At 45.2% G+C, this 27,585-nt stretch overlaps 2 protein-coding genes across 3 annotated transcripts in view; one reads left to right on the forward strand and one right to left on the reverse strand.

The window, feature by feature from the left end:
• Positions 1 to 796, reverse strand: part of C1H4orf33 (chromosome 1 C4orf33 homolog) — a 79,208-nt gene extending 78,412 nt beyond the window's left edge. The window contains exon 1 of one of the 2 annotated variants that reach the window (XM_068279900.1): positions 708 to 796. In XM_068279900.1, coding sequence (XP_068136001.1) covers positions 708 to 710 — 3 coding nt within the window. In that variant the 5' untranslated portion in view covers positions 711 to 796. Of the gene's footprint in view, positions 1 to 3; positions 113 to 707 lie in introns of those variants that run through there. The other variant, XM_068279911.1, reaches the window with a different exon arrangement.
• Positions 797 to 1,141: 345 nt separating this feature from the next.
• Positions 1,142 to 27,585, forward strand: part of SCLT1 (sodium channel and clathrin linker 1) — a 281,942-nt gene continuing 255,498 nt past the window's right edge. Inside the window, exon 1 of the mRNA XM_068279885.1 lies at positions 1,142 to 1,163. The gene's annotated coding sequence lies outside the window, so the exon portion shown is untranslated. The remainder of the gene's footprint in view (positions 1,164 to 27,585) is intronic.

Genomic DNA, 27,585 nt, shown 5'->3' on the forward strand with positions numbered 1-27,585 from the left:
TACCTCAGGAGCCCTGGAGTAACCCCTCCTGTCACTGGATGAACCTGGAAGCGGCCGGTGTCGTGTCAGCTATTGCAGCCTCTCATATTTTGCAGCCCCGCATGCGCAGTAGGAGCCTGCGTCCCATTCAATTGTGCAGCCCCGGTAAAACGTCATAAATATCGCCGCTTCCGGACCAGGTACACCCCCGAAATTTTCAGGGGAGGAAGGGGACCCCCAGATCTAGCACTGTGCCGAATTGCAGCCCCCGAGCCCCGCTGGTTCCCGACACTGATTGCAGCAAACCTATCTCGGGAACTAGCGGGGCTAGGGGCCTGCAATTCGTCACAGAGCTAGATCTGGGGGTCCCCTCCCTCCCCTGAGAATTTCGTGAGTGTAGGTGGTGCGGAAGCGGAGATATTTCAGCTAAATAATGTCTAACTTCCCACTGAGCATGCGCCATACTCAGTGAGGAAGGCTGCTTCCGGGCTGCAATATCTGACATTACACCGGCAAGTGAAGTGACTGTGACAGGCAAGGGAACTCACGCCCACTGCCACTGAGCGGCTCTGACGTCACGGCGAGGACACGTGTCTACACTACAGTGCTATCTGTGTACTGGCAGAACTTTTATAATAGATAACACGAGTACAGAGCAGACTCCAGAATACGACAAACCAGTGCAGAAGAACTTTTTTTCACATAAAAATTGGCCAAAAAATCCCCACCATTGCGTATTCGCCTTCTCTCCAATCACAGCCCGTTTCGCCTGTACTGATTTCCAATTGGTTATTTTTAAAACGGGCATCGTGATTGACTGTGGAGCAACTGGGAAGTGTACGGTTACCATGGAAGCAGCGTTGAGCTTCCGGTATAGTGCTTGTCAGTTACACGGCGGGCGGACAATAAAGCGACAGGCAATGGCATACGACTGAGTGACAACAACCGGCAGGTAGCGTGTCCTGTGCATTGCATGGCTGTGACTCCTGTCCCCGGCAGGGAATTCCTTCTTACTTCCTGAGGCATGAAGTTTATTTAGTGGAGCCTGCAAGCTCTGCACCTGGCTGCTGTGATTTCTCTGCTCCCATCATAATGCTGTGTACTTGGGATTAGTCAGGCATTGCTCCATACTTGCAATGCAAAGCTTGTCTCTTTAGTTACTATGGTCTGGTTCTCAACACGTGGTACGTGTAACCCTGGGGGTACTTGGGCTGGGTTTAGGGGTTACTTATGTTTATCTATATTACAATGAGCTTTTGGATGAAGAATTTGCAAAATGATGCATACATTAACCTGAATAAGTATTTTTTTTTGTTAATTAAGCTCACATGAATGTTTTTAGGGAATGTTCATGCAAATATTGAGTACTCCTAACAAATGTATCAAGGGGTACTTGTCAGTGGCGTAGCTAAGGAGCTGTGGGCCCCGATGCAAGTTTTAAAATGGGGCCCCCCAAGCAATCTATACATAACAATTGATACAGCGCACCAAAACCTGCCAATGTCAACTACAGTGTCAGAGGTGCTAGAAGGGGATGGGGAACAGCTAGTTAATGATTACTGTCAGGAAGCGGCCCGCGGCATGCCTGCATATACGGTTCCCGACTGGGTTTGACCAGATCAAGCGGTGAGCAGCCTTATTCAAGCTACAGACAAGGCTGGGACCCCTCAAACGCTCCTTACTGCCATCACTAGCTGTTGCTAGACACGTCCACTCAGCTGTCGAGTGCTTAACACGCAATCTGCATTTTCGTATTTGGGTGAGCTTTGGGCCAACGTATGACAAACGCCCCACACACAATGCAATTACAATCTCATACATGCGTAAAGACAGACCGAGCACCAATCCCTTTAAAGAAAATCTGTAACGACAAAACGTCCCCTGGGGGGTATTCACCTCGGATGGGGGAAGCCTCAGGATCCTAATGAGGCTTCCCACGCCGTCTGCCGTCCCTCGGGGGTCTCGCTGTAGCCCTCCGTACAGCGGTGACGTAATATTTACCTTCCTGGCTCCTGCGCAGGCGCTCTGGCGGCTCCGAAGGAGGCGGAAATACCCGATCGCCGTCGGGTCCGCTCTACTGCGCAGGCGCAAGTCTCCGGCGCCTGCGTAGTAGAGTGGACCCGACTGAGTTCGGGTATTTCCGCCTCCTTGGGAGCGAAAGCAGCCACAGCGCCCCCGCTGGAGCCTGCAAAGGTAAATATTGAATTGAACAGTCGGGCCTGTTGCCGGCTGTTCGGAGGGCTGCAGCGAGACCTCCGTGGGACAGAGGACGGCGTGGGAAGCCTCATTAGGATCCTGAGGCTTCTCCCACCCGAGGTGAGTACCCCCCAGGGGACGTTTTTGATGTTACAGAGTCTCTTTAAGTTCTTTAATGCAGCATCTTGCCGAAAAACATTGCAGTAGTACATTCATATCAAATCACATTTGGATGGATCAAACCTGCATAGTTGAGAATGTCCGGGGAGTGCGGGATGCGGGTGACCAGGGAATAGTGGACGGCACTACAGCCGTTTCGCGCCCATGTGCACGGACTGGGTCTGAGTGCAGAGTGTTTTTTCACAGCTCTATATTGTACCAAATACAATCTCATACGGTAGTGTCGCTCAATCGTACAATCAGGCATGAACTTATACATGGTTACACTTCAGTCTCTTCTAGGCTATGAGTGTTAGTTTAGTACAGCAGAAGTCAATCTTATTAAATAACAACAATTTAATATTCCAGAAAAAAAACATGGAACAACAGCGTTCTACCCAGAATTTTTTATCCAGCCGGGTGGCATGAAAAAGTAGCCGGGTGGGTCAATATGAGAGAATGCAGGGCTGGTGCTTCTGTGCTCAACTTTGCCTACAGCATAGGAGGAGGCGAGACGATGACAGCCGGGTGCTCATCAAAACTAGCCGGGTGGAGCACCCGGCTAAAAGAGCCTGGGGAGAACACTGGAACAATGCAGAAATTAATACATACAAAAGATGTACAAAAAAAACAAAGTAAAAAAGTTACAAAGTAAAAGTTACAAGATACACACAAAGCGATTTGCAAAATAAAAGGGAAATAAACGTACCAGCGTATCGACCTGGGCGTTGTTGCGGGAGTACGCACTTTCTGGTCAGGAACCAGGTTAGTTCTAGCCGTGTGCTATCTCCAAGAACTACGATTTGTGACGGTCCCAGGCTGGGATTATATAGTCCCCTGGATGGCCTGAGGCCACTCACATGTCCATATCCAGGAATAATTCAATTACCTACATAACGTGTGTCATATCCTTCCTGTGATATACAACTTCAAAGCTTTCCTGTCTCAGTTTTCAGATAATCAAAAAGGACTCCGGGGGCCCGTTTCCACTACTTAGTGATGCGAATGCGGCTACCTAGCCGCATCACATCACTTCCGCTACCAGCCGCATCACTTCTGCATCTCCCGATGCGGAAGTGTATTGAAGGAGATGGGACGCGGCTGCGGGTGGATGCGGCCGTGCGAGAATCTGCAGCACGCTGCAGATTCTCGGATCGCACCGCTCCGCAGAACATGCACGCAGTGGAAACTTCCATTGCCGTGCATGTTTTTCAGAACACCTGCGGTGCGATGCGGCTATGTAGCCGCATCACACCACTCCTAGTGGAAACGGGCCCTTAGGTTACTTCAAAGTTGTCCTGTCAGTTATAACTGACAGCAAATGATCTAGTGTAAAAGAACCCTTTGGCAGAGGTCACACTTGTCTTTCAGTTTCTACACTTTTCAGACAACTGAAAGACAAGTGTGACCTCTACCTTACAACAGCTAATGTAATTTATAGAGAAAACTGACAAATTGCGCAAGATGTCAGTTTTTTTTCTGCGCGCGAAATCTACATTTAAGTGTGACCTAGCTCATTGATTAACATGTGTTCTCAGTTGAAAACAGTTTTTCTGTGCAGAAAATGTGCACGAAAGCCGACAAGTGTGACCCCTGCCTTAGGGTCACTAAATCAGTTGCTGTATAACTGAAAGGATAACTGATATGCAAGCTAACCTGCTGGGCGGTCTGGACGAGCTCAGCTCGTCCAGTACCGCCGGAGCCTGCCGCTCAGGCCCTGCTGGGCCGATTTTCTTCAAATAAAAAGCAGCACACGCAGCCGGCACTTTGCCAGCCGCGTGTGCTGCCTGATCGCCGCCGCCCTGCGGCGATCCGCCGCGAGCAGCGGCGAAAGAGGGTCCCCCCAGCCGCCTGAGCCCAGCGTAGCCGGAACAAAAAGTTCCGGCCAGCGCTAAGGGCTGGATCGGAGGCGGCTGACGTCAGGACGTCGGCTGACGTCGATGACGTCACTCCGCTCGTCGCTATGGCGACGATGTAAGCAAAACAAGGAAGGCCGCTCATTGCGGCCTTCCTTGTTTATTCTGGGCGCCGGAGGCGATCGGAAGAACGCCTCCGGAGCGCCCTCTAGTGGGCTTTCATGCAGCCAACTTTCAGTTGGCTGCATGAAATAGTTTTTTTTTTATTAAAAAAAAAACCCTCCCGCAGCCTCCCTGGCGATCTTAATAGAACGCCAGGCAGGTTAAAGTGAACCTCCGGACTAAAAATCTACTCAGCAGAACTGAAAAGGATTGGTGTTTAACAGTTTAACAGCATCAAAACTTTCTTTTTCTTACCAAAGCATCATTTTTAGCTGCATTTTTAGCTAAGCTCCACCCATCAAAGAAAACTGCCCGGGCTTTTATCCCGTGATACTGTGCAAAGTATGATGGGATTTCCTATGCTGTTGTTCATGTTGCCTAGCAACGGGGTGATCAGCACACAGGACAGTTGGAACTGTGTCTCATGCTCCCTGTCGCCTCCTTTCAACCAAAAAGATGGCTGCCCTCCTGAAATCAAACATTTGCTTGTTCTTTTAAAACAGCGTGGGTAAGAGATTATATTACCTATCTATTTTAATTAACATAACTAATGTAACTTAATGACAGTATGTTTGTTTAGGCTGAAGTTCCTCTTAAAGGGGCACTTAAGCCAGGAATAAAAAATCAGTTTTACTCACCTGGGGCGTCTATCAGCCCCCTTCAGCCGCCCTGTGCCCTCGCAGTCACTCATGGACCCTCCGGTCCCCCTGCCGCCAGCTAGTTTCGATTTCATTGACAGGGCCAATAGGCCTGGCCATGTGTATTTTTCTTCGCATTCCCGTCCGCAATAGCATCCTGCACCTGTGCAGGACGCTATTGAGGACGGGAACATGAAGAAGGATACGCGTGGCCAGGCCTGCGCAGGAAGCCCACCGACTCCCTGTCAGGGCCTGTCAGCAAAAACGAAACTAGCTGGCGGCAGGGCACCGGAGGCTCAGTGAGTGACTGCAAGGGCACATGATGGCTGCAAGGGGGCTGGTAGAAGCCCCAGGTAAGTAAAACTTATTTTCCCAGAACGTCTCAGGACAGCAACCCTGAGACTTGTCTCCATCCACACTCACTGGACAGGAACTAGATTAAAAAGATTTGCATAATTGATTAGGCAGTGAGCACATATAAGCAGCATCATGTCCTTACCCCTTCAGTTGTTTTCCTGTCCAGCAGGAGCTAGGTGTGGGGGATGGCTGGCCACCCATGCTAGTTGCAGGAGCCGCGGGCTGTGTGATCCCCTGAGTCTGCGGCAGCTAGTTGTCTGGCGCGGGGTCATGCTACTTGCTATCCGCCTCCCCCTGAAGTGACTGAGCGGCGAAGAGTTTGGCGTCCAGGAAGTCCGCCCGCGGATCACGTGACCAGCGCCCACGTGACCAAACGCCGGAAGTAGGAAGTTCCTATCCCGGCGTGCGCTCCAGAGCGATGCAGCGTGGATCTCAGCGTCCAGCCGGCCTAGGCAGGTGCAGCAAGCGATAGCGCTTCTGGGAGCAGTAGTCCACCGGATCAGCTGGAGGAGGGCGGGCCAAGTGTAAGGTGAGCTATATAAAGCTTGTGGTTTAGTCACTCTGTCAGGCTGTGACTATGGAGGCTGCCGCCGGATCTTCCTCCCAGGGCTCTGTGGAGTCAAGCTCCGTACCCTCTCTGGTATGTTTCATGGTGGATATTGTTACATATCTGTTTGGGGGGGTTATTAGGCTTAGTCGGGCTAATGGCTGCCATGTCTTTATCTCATTTCAGCCTAAAATGGAAAAAATCATCTGCTTTAAGACAGGAGAGAGCTGATAAGCCTGATAAACCTGATAAATCTGTACAACACTCAGGTTCAAAGCATAAATCTGGGAAAAAATGTGCTGTGTGTGGAAATTATATGTTCTACTTCAAAGATATTGTGTCAAGATTATACTAAGAAGGTGGTCAGGGACGAGACCCCTACTATGATAAAGGAGTTAAAGGGATGGATACAGTCAGAAATTTCATCTGCTGTGCAGACTATTAAGGCCCCAGAGGTGGTGGTATCTAATATAGACACTGCTCATACTCCTGTGACAATTCCTACACCTCCGTCGGGTGCAGATATACCAGTCCCGTCAGGTACAGCTCCTATAGAGGACCCTAGTTTAAAGAGGAAGAGAAGGGGGGAAGAATCTGAAGATTCAGAAATTTCAGATGGAGAATTAGAAATTTCCTCTCTGGAGGATATTCCCTCAGAGACTGAGAAATCTACAGACAAGTCCATTAAGAATCAGAAGTTTGCTTTTTCCACGGATTTTATGAAAGAACTGTTGGAAGCTATGCATAAGGCTATGGGGATTACTATAGAACGTAAGACCTTATCCCCCCTTGACCAGATGTATGAAACCCTGTCAGAGCCTCAGATTTCCTTTATACCTGTACACAGTAGCCTTAAAAATATTATCAAGAAAGAATGGGAGAATCCGGACAAAAGGGCATTTTGGCCAAAGTCTTTAAATAAGAGATATCCATATAGTCCAGAAGACCAAAAGTTTTGGGGTTCTGCACCTAAATTAGACCTATCCCTCTCAAAAGTTTCTAGAAGATCAGACCTGCAGTTTGAGGACTTTGGTAGTCTCAAAGATCCATTAGATAAGAAGATGGATAATATCCTGAGGAGAGCCAGGGAATCAACATCTTTGAACTTTAAACCTTCTGTTGCTTCTACAGCAGTGGCAAGATCCTTGAAGCTGTGGCTGTTGGAGGTTCAATCACAGATTGCCTCAGGGGAGTCTAGGGAGGAGATTTTAAATGCCTTTCCAAAGATTTTACATGCAACTAATTATTTGTCTGATGCTGCAGATGACTCTGTGAGGCTCACAGCTAGGTCAACGGCCCTGGTGAACTCAGCCAGAAGAGGGATCTGGGTGAAGACATGGCAGGGGGACATTTCATCTAAATCAAAGTTATGCAGTATTCCGTGTGAAGGAGGTTTGTTATTCGGAACAAAGCTAGAAGAGACTCTTGAGAGATCAGCTGATAAGAAAAAGAATTTCTCTAATTGTCATCCGGGACAACCTGAGATCCGGTCCCGCCCCGGATCTGTGGAAACACGAATCCAAGAAGATTAAAAGCCCCCGCCCACCCTCCATCCTCAGTTCATCTGTGTTTCCGCCACGGAAACACCTTAGAAGCAAAGCTCCCGTTTTTTTGTTTTCTGGACTCACCAGAGGGTGAGTCTTGAGTACGCTGGAGGTTTTTTTGTGTGGTCCTTAGCGGCAGCAGGCAGAGCAGAGGCGGCCTCAGCAGCAGCGCGGACTACAGACCTCTTGGAGCGGTGTACGGCTTCCGCGTGGTGTATGGCCGTTACGCCGCGCCTCCTCCATCAGACGCCGGCTCTGCAAGGCGCATCCGGAGAGCTGATTGAACGCTGGAAGTGAGGTCAGACGTCGCGTGGCGTCTGACGTGGGCGTGGAGGAGGAACATTGGAGAAAGCCAGGAAGTGAGGCAGCGTGGTCCTGGCGTCTCCGATCAGACCTGCAGGCGGCAGCGGTGAGATGTCGCAGCCTCAGAGGGGAGAGCAGCCTCAGCAGCAGCGTGAGTCGGAAGCGGCGAGTTCTGCTCCCAGATCCTCTTCGCAGGTCCTGCCATCAGGGTCCAGTGGGGTAAGCCTCCAGTTGGAGGATATCTTTCCTACTACCACAGTTGACAATGTAATGTATAGGATGGCATCTCAGTACTTTGTCTTTGTTGTTTTTATTGCAGACAAAATCTGAGCCTAAAACTACTACTACTACATCCACTCAAGCTAAATATAAAAGATGTAGCTTATGTAATAGTAAAATAGCCTTAGAAGCCCCAAGAAATTTATGTCAGGCTTGCATAGATGCTATTGTGGCCTCCCAGACTCCCAACATCCTAAAGGAAGTTATGGATACTGTTAACAAAAATATGCAGGAAACATTAGAAAAATTTAAAGAGTCCTTGGTGCAGCCAATTAAGGAGTCTCTGCCAGGACCCTTTTCCGGCACTCCTTCCCATCACTCCTTTTCTGATATTTTTGGAGCTGACGAGGAAGAGGAGGGAGAAAAGGAAGGGGAAGAGGTGTCAGTATCCCAGGAGGAGGGAGAGCAGCCTTAGTCGGGGGGTTCAGAGGGGGATGATAGGGTAAAAACGCCTAGATTTTTGTTTTCCCCCGAGGAATCTTCTGAGTTACTTAAGGCAGTATATACCACGGAACAGATAAAGGAATCAGTTCCGGAAATTACTCCCCAGGATCAGGTGTATCTTGGGTTAGGTCAGTCCTCGGGCAGAGTTTTTCCTATCCACAAAACTTTACAGGATATTCTTACTTCCCAGTGGCAAGATCCTGAGAGGCCGCTGTTCGTTCCCAAGTCAGCAAAGAGAAAGTATCCCTTTTCTCAGTCAGAAATTGACAGATGGACTAAATGTCCTAAACTTGACGCATCCCTGTCCCAATATTCTAAGGACTCGGATCTATCCTTTGAGGATGCAGGTGTCCTCAAGGATGTGATGGATAAGAAAATTGATGCGCTTCTCAAAAAAGCTTGGGAATCGGCTGCCTTTGGTTTCATCCCAGGTATTTCAGCCACCTGTATTTCCCGCAACCTTAGAATTTGGATGGATAATCTTATTGATCAGATTTCTAAGGGTGCTCCGATTAAGGATTATGCGGCGTCCTTGCCGGTCGTCCTTAAAGCCGTCGCTTTTTTAGCGGATGCGGTTACGGAACTGATTCGGGTATCAGCTCGCACTACGGCTCTCGTTAACTCGGCTAGGAGAGCAGTGTGGCTGAAGACCTGGGAAGGGGACCAGACCTCAAAGAACAGATTATGTTCTATTCCATTTGAGGGTAGTCTCTTGTTTGGATCTGGTCTGGAAGAAGTATTATCCCGTTCAGCAGAAAAAGGGAAGCAGTTTCCTAACAAAAAGAAGAGTTTCAAGGGAAAGAGACCGTTTGTTCCCAAGAAACAGGACTCTAACCTTCCAAAAAATAGGAATGTGCAGAGGAAGTGGTCTTTTCCCAAAGGGAAAGGAAAAGGGGGGTTCACTCTCGGAAAGACGGAGCCCCCCAAGCCGAGTAAATGACGATTTACCAGTTGGAGGGAGGCTAATTTATTTTCAAGTCGAATGGGAAAAGTTAAATCCCGATCCTTTTGTTTTTCAGATAATCAAGACGGGTTATCGTCTTCAGTTTTCAAGCCCCCCTCCACAAAGAAAATTTGTGGATCCAACTCCAAAGGACCCAGAAAAGGCCAGGGGTTTGGAGATGGAAATTTTGAAACTGTTAGAGAAGAAAGTTATAATTCCAGTACCCCAGGAGAGATTATTCCAGGGTTACTACTCCCATGTCTTTCTAGTAAAGAAGGCAAATGGGGAATTCAGGTTCATCCTGAATCTGAAATCTCTCAACCCTGACTCTCAATTCCTGACAGTCAAGAAGTTCAGGATGGAAAGCATTTATTCAGTGAGGGCCCTATTACAGGGCATGGAATATTTTGTATCAATAGATCTTTCCGACGCATATCTGCACATTCCCATTTATTCCAGCCATCAGAGGTTTTTGAGGTTCGCAATCAGGTCTCAGGACCAGATTCGACATTTCCAATTTCAGGCCCTTCCCTTTGGGATAGCCTCGGCACCCCGAATATTTACAAAAATATTAGCAGAGGTTATGAAGATTTTCAGGATACAGGGAATAGCGATTGTCCCATACCTGGACGATCTCCTCCTGTTTGCAGAAACAGAGGCTCTGGCCAGAGCTCACAGAGATACAGTGATTTCCCTCCTATCCCAAGTGGGATGGTTAGTAAATTACAAGAAATCAGCCCTGAATCCAGCACAGGAGATTGTATTTTTAGTATACAGGATAAATTCGATAGAAAGGAGGATCTACTTACCACCCGAAAAGATTGCAAAGATCCAGGAGGAAGTAGATCTGCTATGCAGACAGCAAAAGAGTTCTCTTCGCCAGATCATGCGAGTTCTAGGATTGTTCTCAGCATCCATTCCAGCGGTCACCTGGGCCCAACACCATGGCAGAGATCTCCAGTCTCTGCTTTTGGCAAATTGGGACAGGTCCAAACTTTCCCTAGACTCACAGATAGCTATCCCAGATGTAGTGAAGTCCAGTCTGGTCTGGTGGTTGGACTCTCAGAATCTAACCAAAGGACGTCTTTGGAGACAGGAGGAACCAATAAAGATCTTTACAGATGCAAGCTCTTGGGGATGGGGCGCAACGTTGTTGGGCCATCATGCTCAGGGGCATTGGACGCAGCAAATTGCAAAGAAAACGTCCAACTTCAGAGAGTTACTGGCAGTGCAGAAAGCACTTCTATCTTTTCAATCCCTGATAGAAGGGAAGCACGTGTTAGTATTTTCCGACAATATCACGACGGTGGCTTATCTGGCAAAACAAGGAGGCACGAGATCAATCGAGCTCAGGCGCCTATGCTCAGAGACTCTGGACTGGATAGAACCTCAGGTTCTATCTTTGTCGGCGATCCACATAAAGGGGACTCTCAATGTAGAGGCAGATTTTTTAAGTCGTCATCAGGTAAATCAGTCAGAGTGGGAACTTCATCCGGAGGTTTTTCAGATGGTGATAAACAAATTCGGTATCCCAGAGGTAGATCTCTTTGCATCCCCGACGAATGCAAAGACGGTCCAATTTTTCTCCCTGCACAGGTGCCAGAGATCTCTGGGGTTGGACGCCCTCAGCTTCCCTTGGGACTTCAACCTCTCCTATGCATTTCCTCCAACAGTACTGTTACCTCAGGTATTGGGGAAATTTCAAAGGGAGAGAGGGAACATGATCCTGATAGCTCCACTATGGCCGAAACGACCATGGTATGTGACCCTGCGGAGGTGGGCAGTGGCTCCGCCTTTTCTCCTGCCAGCTCGGCCAGATCTGCTAATCCAGGGCCCTCTCATCCACCCCAGGCCACAGTTATTCAGACTGGCCGCCTGGATCCTGAAAGGGTAATCTTGAGGAATAAGGGCCTTTCGGAGAAGGTAATTGACACTGTAATGAAATGTAGAAAGCCAGTAACTCAGAAGATATACCGAAAGGTTTGGAAGGTTTATCTAGCCTGGTGTGGAACTAGAACTAGAGATCAGAATTTGACTAGTTCAATTTTAGAGTTTCTTCAGGAAGGTGCAGACATGAAGTTGGCACTTAGTACCCTTAAGGTTCAATGTTCAGCACTTTCAATACTATTAGATAGGCATCTAGCGCAGGAAGAGTTGGTAAAGAATTTCTTCAAAGCACTACAGAGGTCTACACCAGTAAGACAGAAAGTATTTCCACAATGGGATTTATCCCTGGTCCTCAAGTGTTTAACAAAGGCACCCTTTGAACCCATTGAAGAGATTGAGATGAAATTCCTTACCTTGAAATTAGCATTTTTGATCGCAATTACATCGGCTAGACGTATAAGTGATTTACAGGCGTTATCTATCAAAGATCCCTTTCTAATCATTTGCCCTGATAGTGTCAGGCTCAGGATTGATCCGGCCTATCTACCTAAGGTAGTCTCTGAGTTTCATAGGTCTCAGGACATTATTCTTCCTTCCTTTTGTGGCAACCCTTCGGGACAGAAGGAGGAAGAATTTCACTGTTTGGACGTAAAGAGATGTCTGCTAGTATACCTTTCGAGATCAAGAGAAATTAGAAAGTCAAGCAGCCTATTTATCTTATTTTCAGGGAAAAATAAGGGGCAGCAGGCATCCAGACAGACCATTGCTAGATGGATTAGACAGACCATATCTATAACATATGAGTGTAGTAATTGTCCCTTACCACCTAATATTAAGGCTCATTCAACCCGTTCTCTATCTACATCCTGGGCGGAAAGAGCAGGAGCCACCATTCAACAAATTTGTCAAGCGGCAACATGGGCAAGTGCATCAACTTTTATCAAGCACTACAGAGTGGATGTACTGTCTCAACAAGATCAATCGTTTGGCAGAAAGGTGCTCCAGGCGGTGGTCCCTCCCTAGGTTAGTCGTCTTTTGCTATAAAGACTTTCTTGTTTATCTCTCAGGTTGTCCCGGATGACAATTAGAGAAAGACTCCTATTAGACCTACCGGTAATGGAGTTTCTGATTGTCATCCGGGACAAACATTATAACCCTTTCCCTATCTCGACTGCGCACCTTTCTTGTTACAGTTAAGATCACTGGGATCTAGTACATTCACCTTTTTTTGGTGTTTTATGTCTTCCTTCATCTTGGTGTTTCTAGTCTTATATACTTTCAGACGCACTGAGGATGGAGGGTGGGCGGGGGCTTTTAATCTTCTTGGATTCGTGTTTCCACAGATCCGGGGCGGGACCGGATCTCAGGTTGTCCCGGATGACAATCAGAAACTCCATTACCGGTAGGTCTAATAGGAGTCTTTTCCGTATAAAAGAAAGGTATTTCGCTCTAATCGTTCCTTTCGGGGGCCAGGGAAAGGTGAGCAAGAAAATAAAGGGAACCAAAGAAGGAAGTGGCTCCCCAACAAGTCCCAACGTTCCAAAACCAACCCTCATTTCACCACTACAAGCCAACAGCCAAAACAATGACGCCAGGATCCCAGTAGGAGGCAGACTGGCTCACTTCTACGAATATTGGCAGGTAAAATCCACAAACCAATGGTTACTGAACATTATTCTGCAGGGTTACAGAATAGACTTTGTAGCTCCACCTCCAGCCCAATTCTTTGTAACTCCCTCCCCAAGAGTTCCAGCTCAGGCCCAAGCACTCCAAAACGAAGTCAGCTCTTTATTGGAAAAGAGAGTCATTCGAAGAGTCCCCAGATGTCAAGAAAGACTAGGATTTTACTCACCGGTCTTCCTCATAAAGAAACCTCAAGGAAGCTACAGATTCATCTTAAATCTGAAAAGGTTAAACAGTGTGGTCAGATACAGAAAGTTTCGGATGGACAACATCCGTTCAGTGTTGAACCTTCTGCAGGAGAATTGTTACTTAACGTCTCTGGATCTCAAGGATGCCTACCTTCACGTGCCAATTCACCTGGAATCACAGCAGTTCCTGAGATTCGCAGTGGTGTTACAAGGAGAGGTAAGACATTTCCAGTTTGTGGCTCTTCCCTTTGGGTTATCCTCGGCCCCTTGGCTATTCACAAAATAATGGCAGAAGTTCTAGCAGTGCTTAGGCTTCAGTCTATTCACATTATGTCTTACCTGGATGATTTGCTTATATGGGGTCCTTCTGTGCAGTTAGTTAAGGCCCAAACAGAGTTCACCTTAGAATTTCTTCAGACCATGGGGTGGTTAATTAATTGGGAGAAATCATCCTTACAGCCTCTCCAAAACATGGAATTTTTGGGGTTTGAGATCTGTACTGCTAACAAAAGACTGTTCCTACCTAAAAGAAAATCTTCACTGTTATTAAAGTCTGTTCTCTCTTTTCAGAGCTTGAAGGCAATATCGCTGAGGAAAGCTATGGCTTTGTTGGGGACAATAACATCATCTTTACCAGCAGTTCAGTGGGGTCAACTACACTCAAGAGGCCTACAGAGTTGGATACTTTCCAGATGGGACAAACATCTCTCATCGCTAGACAAGAGATTCGTGATTCCCTGGAGTGTCAAGCAGTCACTACTCTGGTGGACGGAGCCACAACACGGACTAAAGGGGAATCTGTGGGAGTTTCCAACGCAAGTTATTATCACAACGGATGCGAGCTCTTGGGGATGGGGAGCTCATCTTGATTCGTTCACAGCCCAGGGACAGTGGTCAAGCAAGTTTCAAGATCGTTCATCAAACAGCAGAGAACTGCAAGCGGTCTGGGAAGCTCTACAAGCCTTCAGTGTACAGATTCTTCAGTCACATGTGACAATACGCACGGACAACAGTACAGTTGTAGCGTACATAAACCATCAGGGAGGCACAAGGAGCAGATCGCTACAGCTTCAGGCATCAAGAATTCTGCATTGGGCGGAACAGAACCTGAGATCTCTAAGGGCAGTTCACCTAAAAGGAACTCTGAATTGTCTGGCAGATTTTCTGAGCAGAGGCGGTCTTTCCCAGGACGAATGGAGTTTAAACGATCAAGTGTTTCAACAGATAACAAAATACTTGATGGTTCCGCAGATAGACTTGTTTGCCAGAAAGAACAACGCCAAATGCAGTCTGTTTTGCTCTCTATGTCCCCAGGACAAGCCCTGGGCAGTGGACGCTTTTTCGATCAGCTGGAGTCACAGGATGTACATTTTTTCCTCCCCTACATTTGATCTCGAAAGTAATAAACAAGATTCATCGAGACCGTGCTCAAGCAATCTTAATTGTCCCATATTGGCCCAAGAGACCGTGGTTTGCTCTGCTACAACGGTTAGCTACGGAACATTTAATCCTTCCAGAACAAAGGGACCTATTGACTCAGGGACCAGCAATACATCCCAATCCGAACCTGCTTCATCTTACTGCTTGGAGCCTGAATGGCAATTATTAAAGAGTAAAGGTTTCTCAAATAAGTTATCAGAGACACTTTTGCAATGCAGGAAGAAAGTAACACGCCAGATTTACTATAAAGCCTGGAAAGTATACAATACTTGGTGTGAATCCAAAACTATGGACACTTCTCAGTCTAATTCAGTTCTAGAATTTCTCCAAAGTGGATTTCAGAAAGGGTTAAGCACTAGTACTTTAAAAGTGCAAGTTTCAGCCTTGAGTGTCTTTCTTGATAGGAAATTAGCTGAAGAAGAGTATATAGTCAGGTTCTTTAAAGCAATGAGAAGACTAAAGCCTACTATTCAAAACAGAGTGCCTCCCTGGGATCTAAACACAGTGTTACAGGGCTTATGTGAACCCCCCCTTTGAGCCATTGGAAGAAAGTTCAGACAAAAACTTGTCCCTGAAAACAGCATTCCTCTTGGCAATAACATCGGCCAGGAGGGTGGGAGAGTTACAGGCGTTATCTATTCTGGAGCCTTACTGTATAATATCGGAGGATAGAATTACTCTTAAACTGGATACTACTTTCCTTCCCAAAGTGGTCTCAGAATTCCACAGGACTCAAGAAATCTTTCTTCCCTCTTTTTGCGCCAACCCGGCAAATCAGATGGAGGAGAAATTGCATTGCTTAGATGTCAGGAGATGTGTGTTAGAATATCTCAATCATTCCAAATTCTGGAGGAAATCTAATGCACTTTTAGTGCTATTTGCGGGAAAATTTAGGGGTAAACAGGCCTCAAAACCAACCATAGCCAGATGGATCAAACAGGCTATTGTAGTGGCCTATACCCAACAAGGCAAGCAGCTTTCATCTTCAATCAAGGCACATTCGACCAGGGCAGTTTCGACCTCTTGGGCAGAGAGGGCAGGAGCATCTGTTGAGCAAATCTGCAAGGCAGCCACCTGGTCGAGTCAGAATACTTTCATAAGACACTATAGGCTTGACGTAATGTCTAGTACTGATTTAAGTTTTGGCAGAAAAGTATTGCAAGCTGTAGTCCCTCCCTAAAAATTATGTCTTGTATATCATCTCAGGGTTGCTGTCCTGAGACGTTCTGGGAAAGCCAAAATTACTTACGGTAATTTCTTTTCCAGAAGTCGGAAGGACAGCACCCTTATAACCCACCGCTTTTCTATTAAATTTAATTTGAAGCATCATTTGGTGTGGAGTCTTTTTTATTAACTGAAGGGGTAAGGACATGATGCTGCTTATATGTGCTCACTGCCTAATCAATTATGCAAATCTTTTTAATCTAGTTCCTGTCCAGTGAGTGTGGATGGAGACAAGTCTCAGGGTTGCTGTCCTTCCGACTTCTGGAAAAGAAATTACCGTAAGTAATTTTTTTTTTATTCCTGACTTAAGTGTCCCTTTAACCACTTGCCGACCGCCCACAGCCCATGGGCGGCGGCAAAGTGGATACCTTAAGGACCGCAATACACCTTAGGGCGTTGCGTCCTTTTCCTATGCCGGGGGAGCGATCGCGTCATTGATGACGCGCGCTTCCCCCGGCAACTGGCTCCGCCCACCCGCTGCAACATCCCGCCGGCCATACGGAAGCGCCGGCGGGATGTTAACCTCGCGATCGCCGCTACAAAGTGTATAATACACTTTGTAATGTATACAAAGTGTATTATACAGGCTGCCTCCTGCCCTGGTGGTCCCAGTGTCCGAGGGACCACCAGGGCAGGCTGCGGCCACCCTAGTCTGCACCCAAACACACTGATCTGGCCCCCCCCCCCGCCCACTGATCGCCCACAGCACTCCTCAGACCCCCCCCTTCCCACCCCCCAGACCCCTGTTTGCACCCAATCAACCCCCTAATAACCCATCAATCACTCCCTGTCACTATCTGTCAACGCTATTTTTTTTTATCCCTGCCCCCTCTTGATCACCCCCCCACCCCTCAGATTCTCCCCAGGACCCCCCCCCCCAGCCCCCCCCCCCTTGTGTACTGTATGCATCTATCCCCCCTGATAACCTGTCAATCACCCCCTGTCACTTCCACCCAACAATCAGCCCCTAACCTGCCCCTTGCGGGCAATCTGATCACCCACCCACACCATCCGATCGCCTGCAGACCCGCAGTCAGATCACCTCCCAAGTGCATTGCATCTGTTCTCTCCTCTAAACACCCACTAATTACCCATCAATCACCCCCTATCACCACCTGTCACTTTTACCTATCAGATCAGACCCTAATCTGCCCCTTGCGGGCACCCAATCACCCGCCAACACGCTCAGATTGCCCTCTGACCCCCCCTTATTAATTCGCCAGTGCATTAATTACATCTGTTCTTCCCTGTAATAACCCACTGATCACCTGTCAATCACCTGCCAATCACCTATCACCCATCAATCACCCCCTGTCACTGCCACCCATCAATCAGCCGCTGTCACTGCCACCCATCAATCACCCCCTGTCACTGCCACCCATCAATCAGTCCCTAACCTGCCCCTTGCGGGCAATCTGATCACCCACCCACACCATCCGATCGCCTGCAGACCCGCAGTCAGATCACCTCCCAAGTGCATTGCATCTGTTCTCTCCTCTAAACACCCACTAATTACCCATCAATCACCCCCTGTCACTGCTACCCATCAGATTAGACCCCCATCTGCCCCTAGGGCACCCAATCACCCGCCGACACCCTCAGACCCCAGCCCTGATCACCTCGCCATTGCATTACTTGCATCTATTCCCCCCACTAATCACACCTTGAGACACCCATCAATCACCTCCTGTCACTACCTGTCACCCCCTAGCACACCTACCCATCAGATCAGGCCCTAATTTGCCCCGTGTGGGCTCCTGATCACTCGGCCAAACCCTCAGATCCCCCTTAGACCCCCTTCCGATCACCTCCCCAGTGCATTGAGTGCATCTATTTTCCCCTCTAATCACCCCCTGAGACACCCATCAATCACCTCCTGTCACCCCCCCCCCCCCCCCAGCACTCCTATCCATCAGATCAGGCCCAATACAACCTGTCATCTAAAAGGCCACCCTGCTTATGACCGGTTCCACAAAATTCGGCCCCTCATAGACCACCTGTCATCAAAATTTGCAGATGCTTATACCCCTGAACAGTCATTTTGAGACATTTGGTTTCCAGACTACTCACGGTTTTGGGCCCGTAAAATGCCAGGGCGGTATAGGAACCCCACAAGTGACCCCATTTTAGAAAAGACACCCCAAGGTATTCTGTTAGGTGTATGACGAGTTCATAGAAGATTTTGTTTTTTGTCAAAAGTTAGCGGAAATTGATTTTTATTGGTTTTTTTTCACAAAGTGTCATTTTTCACTAACTTGTGACTAAAAATAAAATCTTCTATGACCTCGCCATACACCTAACGGAATACCTTGGGGTGTCTTCTTTCTAAAATGGGGTCACTTGTGGGATTCCTATACTGCCCTGGCATTTTAGGGGCCCTAAACCGTGAGTAGTCTAGAAAACAAATGCCTCAAAATGACCTGTGAATAGGACGTTGGGCCCCTTAGCGCACCTAGGCTGCAAAAAAAGTGTCACACGTGGTATTGCCGTACTCAGAAGTAGTATAATGTGTTTTGGGGTGTATTTTTACACATACCCATGCTGGGTGGGAGAAATCTCTCTGTAAATGGACAATTGTGTGTAAAAAAAAATAAAAAAAAATCAAACAATTGTCATGTACAGAGATATTTCTACCACCCAGCATGGATATGTGTAAAAATACACCACAAAACACATTATACTACTTCTCCTGAGTACGGCGGTACCACGTGTGGCACTTTTTTACACCCTAAGTGCGCTAAGGGGCCCAAAGTCCAATGAGTATCTTTAGGATTTCACAGGTCATTTTTGTTTCAAGACTACTCCTCACGGTTTAGGGCCCCTAAAATGCCAGGGCAGTATAGGAACCCCACTAATGACCCCATTTTACAAAGAAGACACCCCAAGGTATTCCGTTAGGAGTATGGTGAGTTCATAGAAGATTTTATTTTTTGTCACAAGTTAGCGGAATATGACACTTTGTGAAGAAAAACAATTCAAATCAATTTCCGCTAACTTGTGGCAAAAAATAAAATCTTCTATAAACTCACCATACTCCTAACGGAATACCTTGTCCTGTGTCCTGAGCACCCCTCCCAGTTGCTAGGCGATGTGAATAACAACATAGGAAATACCATCATGCTCTGCACAGCATCAGGGGAAAATGAATTTGATGGGTGGAGCTTAGCTAAAAATGATGCTTTGGTAAGAAAAACAAAGTTCTGATGCTGTGAAACTGTTAAAGAAACACCAAGCCTTTTCAGTTCTGCTGAGTAGATTTTTAGTCCGGAGGTTCACTTTAAGAAGATCATTTTGAGCAATTGTAACTGAAAATGTATGTACAGTTAGGTCCAAAAATATTTGGACTAAGACAACTTTTTCTACTGTTGGTTCTGTTCATTACCTCAATTAATTTTGAATGAAACTCAGATGCAGTGCAGACTTTCTGCTTTAATTTAGAGCATATGTGTCAAACTCCGGCTCGTGGGCCAAATCTGGCCCTCAGAGCCATTAAATTTGGCCCTTGAGTGGTTTCCCCACTTTGCATTATGTTTGGCCCACTCTAGACCACCAGGGAATCTAAATTGGAGATGAAGCCCTAGAACACCAGGGAAGCCATATGGGAGAGGTAGGGGGAAAGCACTAAACACTAGGGAAATGCGTATATATATATATATATATATATATATATATATATATATATATATATATATATATATATATATATATATATATATATATATATATATATATATATATATAATATAAAAACAAACGTGGAATTGCAGCACACAGCTCTTTTATTAGAGCAAAATAAATTTTGCTCTAATAAAAGAGCTGTGTGCTGCAATTCCACGTTTGTTTTGTTGTACTTGGGGTTTTGGCCGCCCCAATTGCGTGCACACCCATCCACCTGGCTAGTGCTAGCTGCTGACTCCCCCTGGACTATATATCTATATCTATATATATATATATATATATATATATATATATATATATATATATATATATATATATATATATATATATATATATATATATATATATATATATATATATATATATATATATATATATATATATATATATATATATATATATATATATATATATATATATATATATATATATATATAGTAGTACAGCGCTACGTAATAGGTCGGCGCTATATAAATACTAAATAATAAAAATAATGCCTCTGCAGTTCTCTCCAGGAACTTTAAAGCTCTGTGTAACCCTTCCAATGCTGGTCTAGTAAAAAAAAAAATGCTGGTTGCATTTAATATACTGTAAATAATGTTTTAGAGCAAAGTTGAAATGCAGGGTTATATTCCGCTTTGATTTAAAAATGCTGCCTCGGGTACTCTTTAAAGTCTGTCAAGCCTCCATGTAGTTTACACTCATTATAATACATGCGTTATGCAACTGATCACTGTGAACCTAGCCTCCTTGAGGTATGAAATCTTATCTACACAGTCTATTCATAGTATTCAAAATCTGGTTTCCCTCATGTGACATGCAGCTGATAAAATTTGTCAGTGGTCAGCCAATCAAAATTGTATGCGTGTAGGCACATTTAGGTAAAGATTCTCATTGCTTGTGTTTTTTTTTTTTTTTAAATATTTCTGCTTATTTGTTATATGAATCACTGGGACAAATATATCGGTCTATCATCTTATTAATAGGATCATATGATCTGTATAATTCTTACTACTACTTCAAAGAATGAATGTGTGAAGGGGACACTAGTAAGCCCCGGTGTGGTTCCAACCACTGCATCCCCCATTGCTTTGCCACTGCCTGTAGTAGCCTCTTATTTGCAAGCCTGGAACATGTACAGTACTCTCCTTGTAGAGTATGGATCTCCCATCTTGCTTTAGGAGAAATTGAGTACCCGAGTGACCTAATGAGATAAACGTGTATGGTATGTACAATGCAAAACACATTAACCACTTCACAACTGAGGGGTTTTCCCCTTAAAAACCAGAGCATTTTTCACTCCTCCCAGGCAGTCTTCATTCATTTATTTATTAGGCAATATGATTGGTTATTGGGGACTGGGGTCCCCAAAACCAATCATTGGACTGTGGAGCTGGTGTGCACGCGCGCGCTGCACCTTTGTTTACAACTGTTGTTATGAATGAAGACTGCCTCAAGCAGAGACAGTCTCCATTCATTTATTTGTCATGTGGTATGATTGGTTATTGGGGACTGGGGTCCCCAATAACCAATCATTGGACTGCAGGGGCTGTGCGGGTGGGTGTGTGCACGCGTGATCGCACGCACACGGACACAATAACAATGTGCCGGCGGTTTGTTATGAAGACTGCTTCTCTTTGAAGCAGCCTTCATACATCAATCGGGGACTCTAATTGGATTTAGGAACACTTGTTCCTAATGTCCAATTAGTCAACTGCTGTGCGGGCTGGCTAGAGTGTGCGAGCGTGTTGCCCCGCCCACTCCCGGCATGTAAACCGAAACATACGCCTTTCTCCGTCCCTGGGGGTGAAGCAGTGCGCAGAGGGACGGAGAAATTTAGCACTGCGGAGGTAAAGTGGTTAATATCCAGGCTATATTACTTGCTTTATTTTGCTGCCTGAAAGAGTTAATTTCTAGGCATGGTAGTGACAGCTTCTCTCTTGTTGGTACCTTGTCGGGAATATAGTAAACATCACTGATAAGCGAATTCCAGCCACAAAAGGTTTCCTGGCAGAATACAACTTTTGAGAGCAGAGGGAGATAAAATGCATAAACTATTGACCTTTTTCTAACACTGGGACACTTAATAGACTGCTACTAAGCAGAGGCAACAAAAAATTCTAGCTACTTTGTGAATATTTAAATATAAAGTAAAACCATGGGTTAACCCGGAAGTATTAGACACCCGTGTTACGCACGTCATGTAATAACAATTATGGGAGTTAGTTTAGGTGTCCCTTAACCTTCTTAGCGTTCTGATTAAAGCGGGCCCAAACCAAACATTTTTTTAATTCAAAATATTAAGTTGCACTACTCTGGCACATACAAAGATAAATAAACACTCCTTCAAGCCTATAAGCATTTCAGTGCATGCTTTTCACCCTTCTCTTTTCATTACTAGTGTTATACAGGTGGCAGCCATTAGCAATTCCTCCTCCATCTACTAAACCAGTTTGCCGGATTCTGTCCCGGCTATATGAAAGGAAGGGAGGGGTTCCTCCAATAAATGTAAAATATTTTATATTTGTCATCATGCAGCCAAAAAAAGGTTGCTATTTATTATAATTTAGAAAATAGATTTTATTGCCTGTACAAAACTCACCTCCACTGCATTTCTTCCTCCTGTGCTCCAGGAGGTGCTCTATTCCTATGGTGATAATCCCTGTCTGTCGGCAATCTCACCCAAGGGATCGATAGCCTCTGAGGACCCAAAGGAGACTGTCCAGATCCTGGAGACATGAGTATGAAGTGCCAATCTGCTTCATCCTCTGTAGTAACCTACACTTCCCAGGCCTGAAATTACTGCTTGCAGCTTGGTTTTTTCACTCTAACCTGGGTCAGGGACACAGTTAGGGAGGTTAAAGAGTACCTGCAGTAGAACTTCCTCTTTCTTAGTTGTTGAATCATAAAACTGGCCATCACTGAGCATGGAGAGATCAGCAGTTTTTGAAAGTCCCCCTGAAGCAGGGAAAACATTTGAACTAAGCCCATGGTTGGCTTGATTACCTAATCCTGAGACTCCTTATGCTGCTCTTTGTCTTCAGGGTCCCTACCAATCCCAGTCCTCTTTATTTTCGACTGGCTCCCTCCATTGTATAGCCCAGAGGAAGTACCCACATGATCTAGAACTGTGCAATTCACGAGGACCCAACCATGCGTGCGCAGCAAACGGACGCACTTGTGCACAAGCGTTTTTGTTTTTTTTTCTTTCACTGTGCATGTGTGCATTTAAAGGGGCACTACAGCGAAAAATTATAAACATTCAAAATATTTGCAAACATAGAAATAAGTATTTGTATATTTTCTCCTATGTTTCTCCATAAATTACTTTTCGTCTATGTTGCTGTCACTTACAGTAGGTAGTAGAAATCTAATAGAAGCAACAGGTTTTGGTCTAGTCCATCTCTCCATGGGGGATTCTCAGGGATTTATTTATTTTCAAAAGCACTTAGTGAATGGCAGTTGCTCTGTCCAACTGCCAAACTGTGTAGCGAGCAGGGAAGCTGGCCAGCATCATTGTTTAAATCCTTTTTAGGGAATATCTTTAAAGCTGGCCAGTAACGGTCCAATTTCTAGCGAAAAAATCGTTTGAGCGATCAGAAAGTCTGATCGGATTGGTTGTAAATAATCTCCATTGGTGGACACAATCGATTATGAACGAGTGAAAAAAATGTCGCCCGAATGAATTTTCGTCGAACGAAAATGTGGATTTTCTTGGTGGTCGTGATAGATAATAAGCAAAGATTGGTTAGTTGATGGTGTAGTAAACGATTTTTCGTCCGATCAGAATTTCTGATCGCTCAAACGATTTTTCGCTAGAAATTGGACAGTTAGTGGCCACCTTAAGAATAAAAGCCTTGCTGAGCATCCCCTATGAAGAGACGGACTAGTCCAAAACCTGTCGCTTCTGTCAGATTTCCACTACCTACTGTGACAGCAACATAGGAGAAAACTCATTTATGGCTCATTTTTACTCTGGAAAAAACATACTTATTTGTTTGCACATTTTAAATTTTACAATTTTTTGCCATAGTGCCTCTTTAAGATTGCAAAACAGGAAAGAGATTAGAACAAGTGAAGGAGAGTTCAGTTACAGGTATAAGTCAAAGGTGATCATAAAAAAAAAATGAAGCTAGGTGCACACACAGCAGAAACCCTAGCTTTGCGGAAAATGCTGCATTTTTACCGCTAATGGCTGTCTATGGGCCGCAGGAAAAACGCATATGCGTTTTCAAACCTGCGATTTTAAAAACGTTGCATAATCATAAACTCATCAAAAAGGCACATAAGTCAATAGAATTGCAATGATATGCGGTTTTCATGCTTTTTCCATGCGTTTTTTGGAAATAAAAAATGTTATGATGTATTTCAGCTTCTTGTAGTCTTCCAAGGGATTTGCATAAAACCCATAAGAAAAACGCATGAAAAATGCATGTGTTTTGTATATGTGAACCGCAAATGCATTAAATGCACACAAAATGCTTAAAATAATGCATTTGTTGTAAAAAAATAAAGCTACCACAAACGCACCAAAGTGCAGCAAAAGTGCACACCACATTAAAGAAACACTAAAGTCTCCGAAAATCCAGCTGTTTATTGCAAAAAGCTGTTCAACATCATTGCCCTAACTAAAATGCTGCATCCCCGCGGCTGAAATCTAACTAAATCCCCCCCAAACTCCCCTTGCAAAATCCACGACTTTCTTGGTTGTGGATTTTGCTGCCCCGTGCGCTTCCGTGGGAGGCAGGGCTTTCAGCTGCAGCTCTGCCTCCATGCGCGTATCTCCGCCTCTCCCCTGCCCCTCTCAGTGAAGGAAGACTGCTTATATTGCTTATAAATACGCACTGATAGACACGTGTAGAGGCAGAGCTGCAGCTGAAAGCTCTGCCTCTCCCCGCAGTGTGCCCCGGGGAGTTTGGGGGGATTTACAGTGATGTGAAAAACTATTTGCCCCCTTCCTGATTTCTTATTCTTTTGCACGTTTGTCACATTTTTGTTTCTGCTCCTCAAAAACCGTTAACTATTAGTCAAAGATAACATAATTGAACAAAATGATGCAGTTTTAGATGATGGTTTTTATTATTTAGTGAGAAAAAAAAACTCAAAACCTACATGGCCCTGTGTGAAAAAGGGATTGCTCCCCCCCCCCCCCCCTTGTTAAAAAACAACTTAACTGTGGTTTATCACACCTGAGTTCAATTTCTGTAGTTGAACTTTTTGGAAGGTGCGTGTCCCGTTACATCTGGCGTAGAAGTAGCACAGCATTTCAGCAAAAGAACATCATACCAACAGTAAAATATGGTGGTGGTAGTGTGATGGTCTGGGGTTGTTTTGCTGCTTCAGGACCTGGAAGGCTTGCTGTGATAGATGGAACCATGAATTCTACTGTCTACCAAAAAATCCTGAAGAAGAATGTCCGGCCCTCTGTTCGTCAACTCAAGCTGAAGCGATTATGGGTGCTGCAGCTGGACAATGACCCAAAACACACCAGCAAATTCACCTCTGAATGGCTGAAGAAAAACAAAATGAAGACTTTGGAGTGGCCTAGTCAAAGTCCTGACCTGAATCCTATTGAGATGTTGTGGCATGACCTTAAAGAAAACCTGAACTGAAAATTAAAAGTCAAAATAAGCATACACAAGTCATACTTACCTTCCATGTAGTCTACTCCTCAGTGTCTTTCTCCTCTCCCGCGTCCTGTTTGTTCACTGTGATCAAGGGGATTTTCCGTCCTCCATTTTGAAAATGGCCATTACCCATAACAGCTTTCTGGTCAGCACACAGTTAAACTGTAACATCGCCCACTTGAGCCATAGGGAAACATTGACATTACCGGGCACATCAGTTGTCCACTCAGCTATAACTGACAGCAACTGATATTTTACTGACAGCAACTGATATATTTCAGATCTGACAAAATATTGTCAGAACTGGAAGGGATAATTGTCAGAAGAAAATGGTGAGCTTCTGAGAGGAACTGATGGCACGGTAACAATGTAATGTTCATTTGAAGTTACCTCATGTGTTTATTTTAAATATTTGTACTCAGTACAGGTTCTCTTTAACCTCCCTGGCGGTAAGCCCGAGCTGAGCTCGGGCTATGCCGCGCAGGGGGAGATCTCAGCCCCTGGTGGGGCGATTTGTGTGCTGTAAATTGCTGTGCGCGCAGCCAGCACTTTGCTAGCCGCGCGCACAGCTTGATCGGCCGCACGCAGCGGCTGAAGAGGGGCCTCCCCGCCAGAGCCCTGCGCTGCCCGGATCAATGAGTTCCGGGCAGCGCTATGGGCTGGATCGGGTGTGCCTGACGTCAGGACGTCGGCTGACGTCCATGACGTCATCCCGATCGTCGCCATGGCGACAGGAGAAGCCAAACGGGAACGCGTTATATACGCGTTCCCCTGTTTGCTATAGATGCCGGCGACGATCGGACTAGAGGGCCACATGCGCCCTCTAGTGGTGTTTCATGTAGCTACCACTCTGGTAGCTTTACATGAAACAAAAAAAAAAATTTTCAGTTAAGAAAAAAAAAATTAACCGCCAGGGAGGTTAATAAGGCGGTTCATGCTAGAAAACCCTCAAAGCTGAATTACAACAATTCTGCAGAGATGAGTGGGCCAAAATTCCTCCAGAGTGCTGTAAAAGACTCGTTGCAAGTTATCGCAAACGCTTGATTGCAGTTATTGCTGCTAAGGGTGTCCCAACCAGTTATTCGTTTCAGGGGGCAATTTCTTTTTCACACAGGGCCATGTAGGATTTTGAGTTTTTTTTTTTTTTTTTTTTTTTCTCACTAAATAGAAACCATAATTTAAAACTGCATTTTGTGTTAAATTACGGTATGTTATCTTTGACTAATAGTTAACCGTTTTTGATGAGCAGAAACATTTAAGTGTGACAAACATGCAAAAGATTAAGAAATCAGGAAGGGGGCAAATAGTTTTTCACATCACTGTAGTTAGATTTCAGCCGTGGGGATGCAGCATTTTAGTTAGGGCAATAATGTTGAACAGCTTTTTGCAATAAAAAGCTGTATTTTCGCAGACTCCAGAGTCAAACATGACATAAAACGCAGCCTTTCACGCTATGTTGTGTGCACGTAGCCTTCCATGTGGGGACCATATGCAAATGACTTTTTTTTTTATTACTTATTTTTCTCCTAGGTTACATCTCCCTACCTTGGCCCATATGCAGTTCACTTTTCCACCTGAGTTTTCTCCTAGGTGAAATGTTCACACCTTGTTAATAAAATGCCCTTTAAAACACCAGCTAGCAAGAAAATGCTCATAGTACTTTTTCACCTACTTTTTGATACTTTTTCAATTGCAAAGTGCTGAAAAGTTATTTTAAAAGAAGTTGAAAAAAAGATCTAGTACAAAACTTAGGAGAAAAAGTTAATTGCAAATGGGCCATGGTTTTGAACATGCAGTCTTCTGAGACCATCAAATGAACAGATCTAAGCATAGCATGTACAGGCTCCTTAAGAGATGAGTTTGTTCATCCATTCAGAAATATATTAGTTTATACAAAGATATAATTTTTTTTTCTAAATTCAGCCAGAGATGGGGCACTGTCAGTTTTCATTTGCAGGCAATCAGTTTTGCAGCATAACGAAGGATAAATCTCATGCAGTGAATTTCTGAGCAGTCACAGCAGGTTATCCAGACTTCCAAGATGCCTTCCTCTGAAGTGCATACATTTTGGACAGAAAAAGGTATTGCTTATAAATTTAGACTCAGTCACTTCTGACCAGAATGGTCTCAACCCCAATCCTATAATCCTGTAATAAGCTCCGGATTGTACTTTCATGTGCTCTTGAAACTTCTTCCCATTATGCTTTATGTATAAATCGCCAGCATATCACACTGGGCTGTATAATATGTTAGAAAAGGATGTCAATTACAAATGCAAAAATTTCGATTTATTACATTGCAAATCACCAGTGTCAGTCACTGTAGAGAAATAAAATACCTAAAACAGAAATGAGTGCTAGGACTCCTTAAAATTTAGGTTAATGCAGGAACTGGAAAAACTATACAGAAAACAAACCTTTTACTTCAATTTAAACACTGCATAATGTTTGA

This window comes from Hyperolius riggenbachi, chromosome 1, assembly GCF_040937935.1.
Source record: "Hyperolius riggenbachi isolate aHypRig1 chromosome 1, aHypRig1.pri, whole genome shotgun sequence".
In the NCBI taxonomy this organism is placed as follows: domain Eukaryota; kingdom Metazoa; phylum Chordata; class Amphibia; order Anura; family Hyperoliidae; genus Hyperolius; species Hyperolius riggenbachi.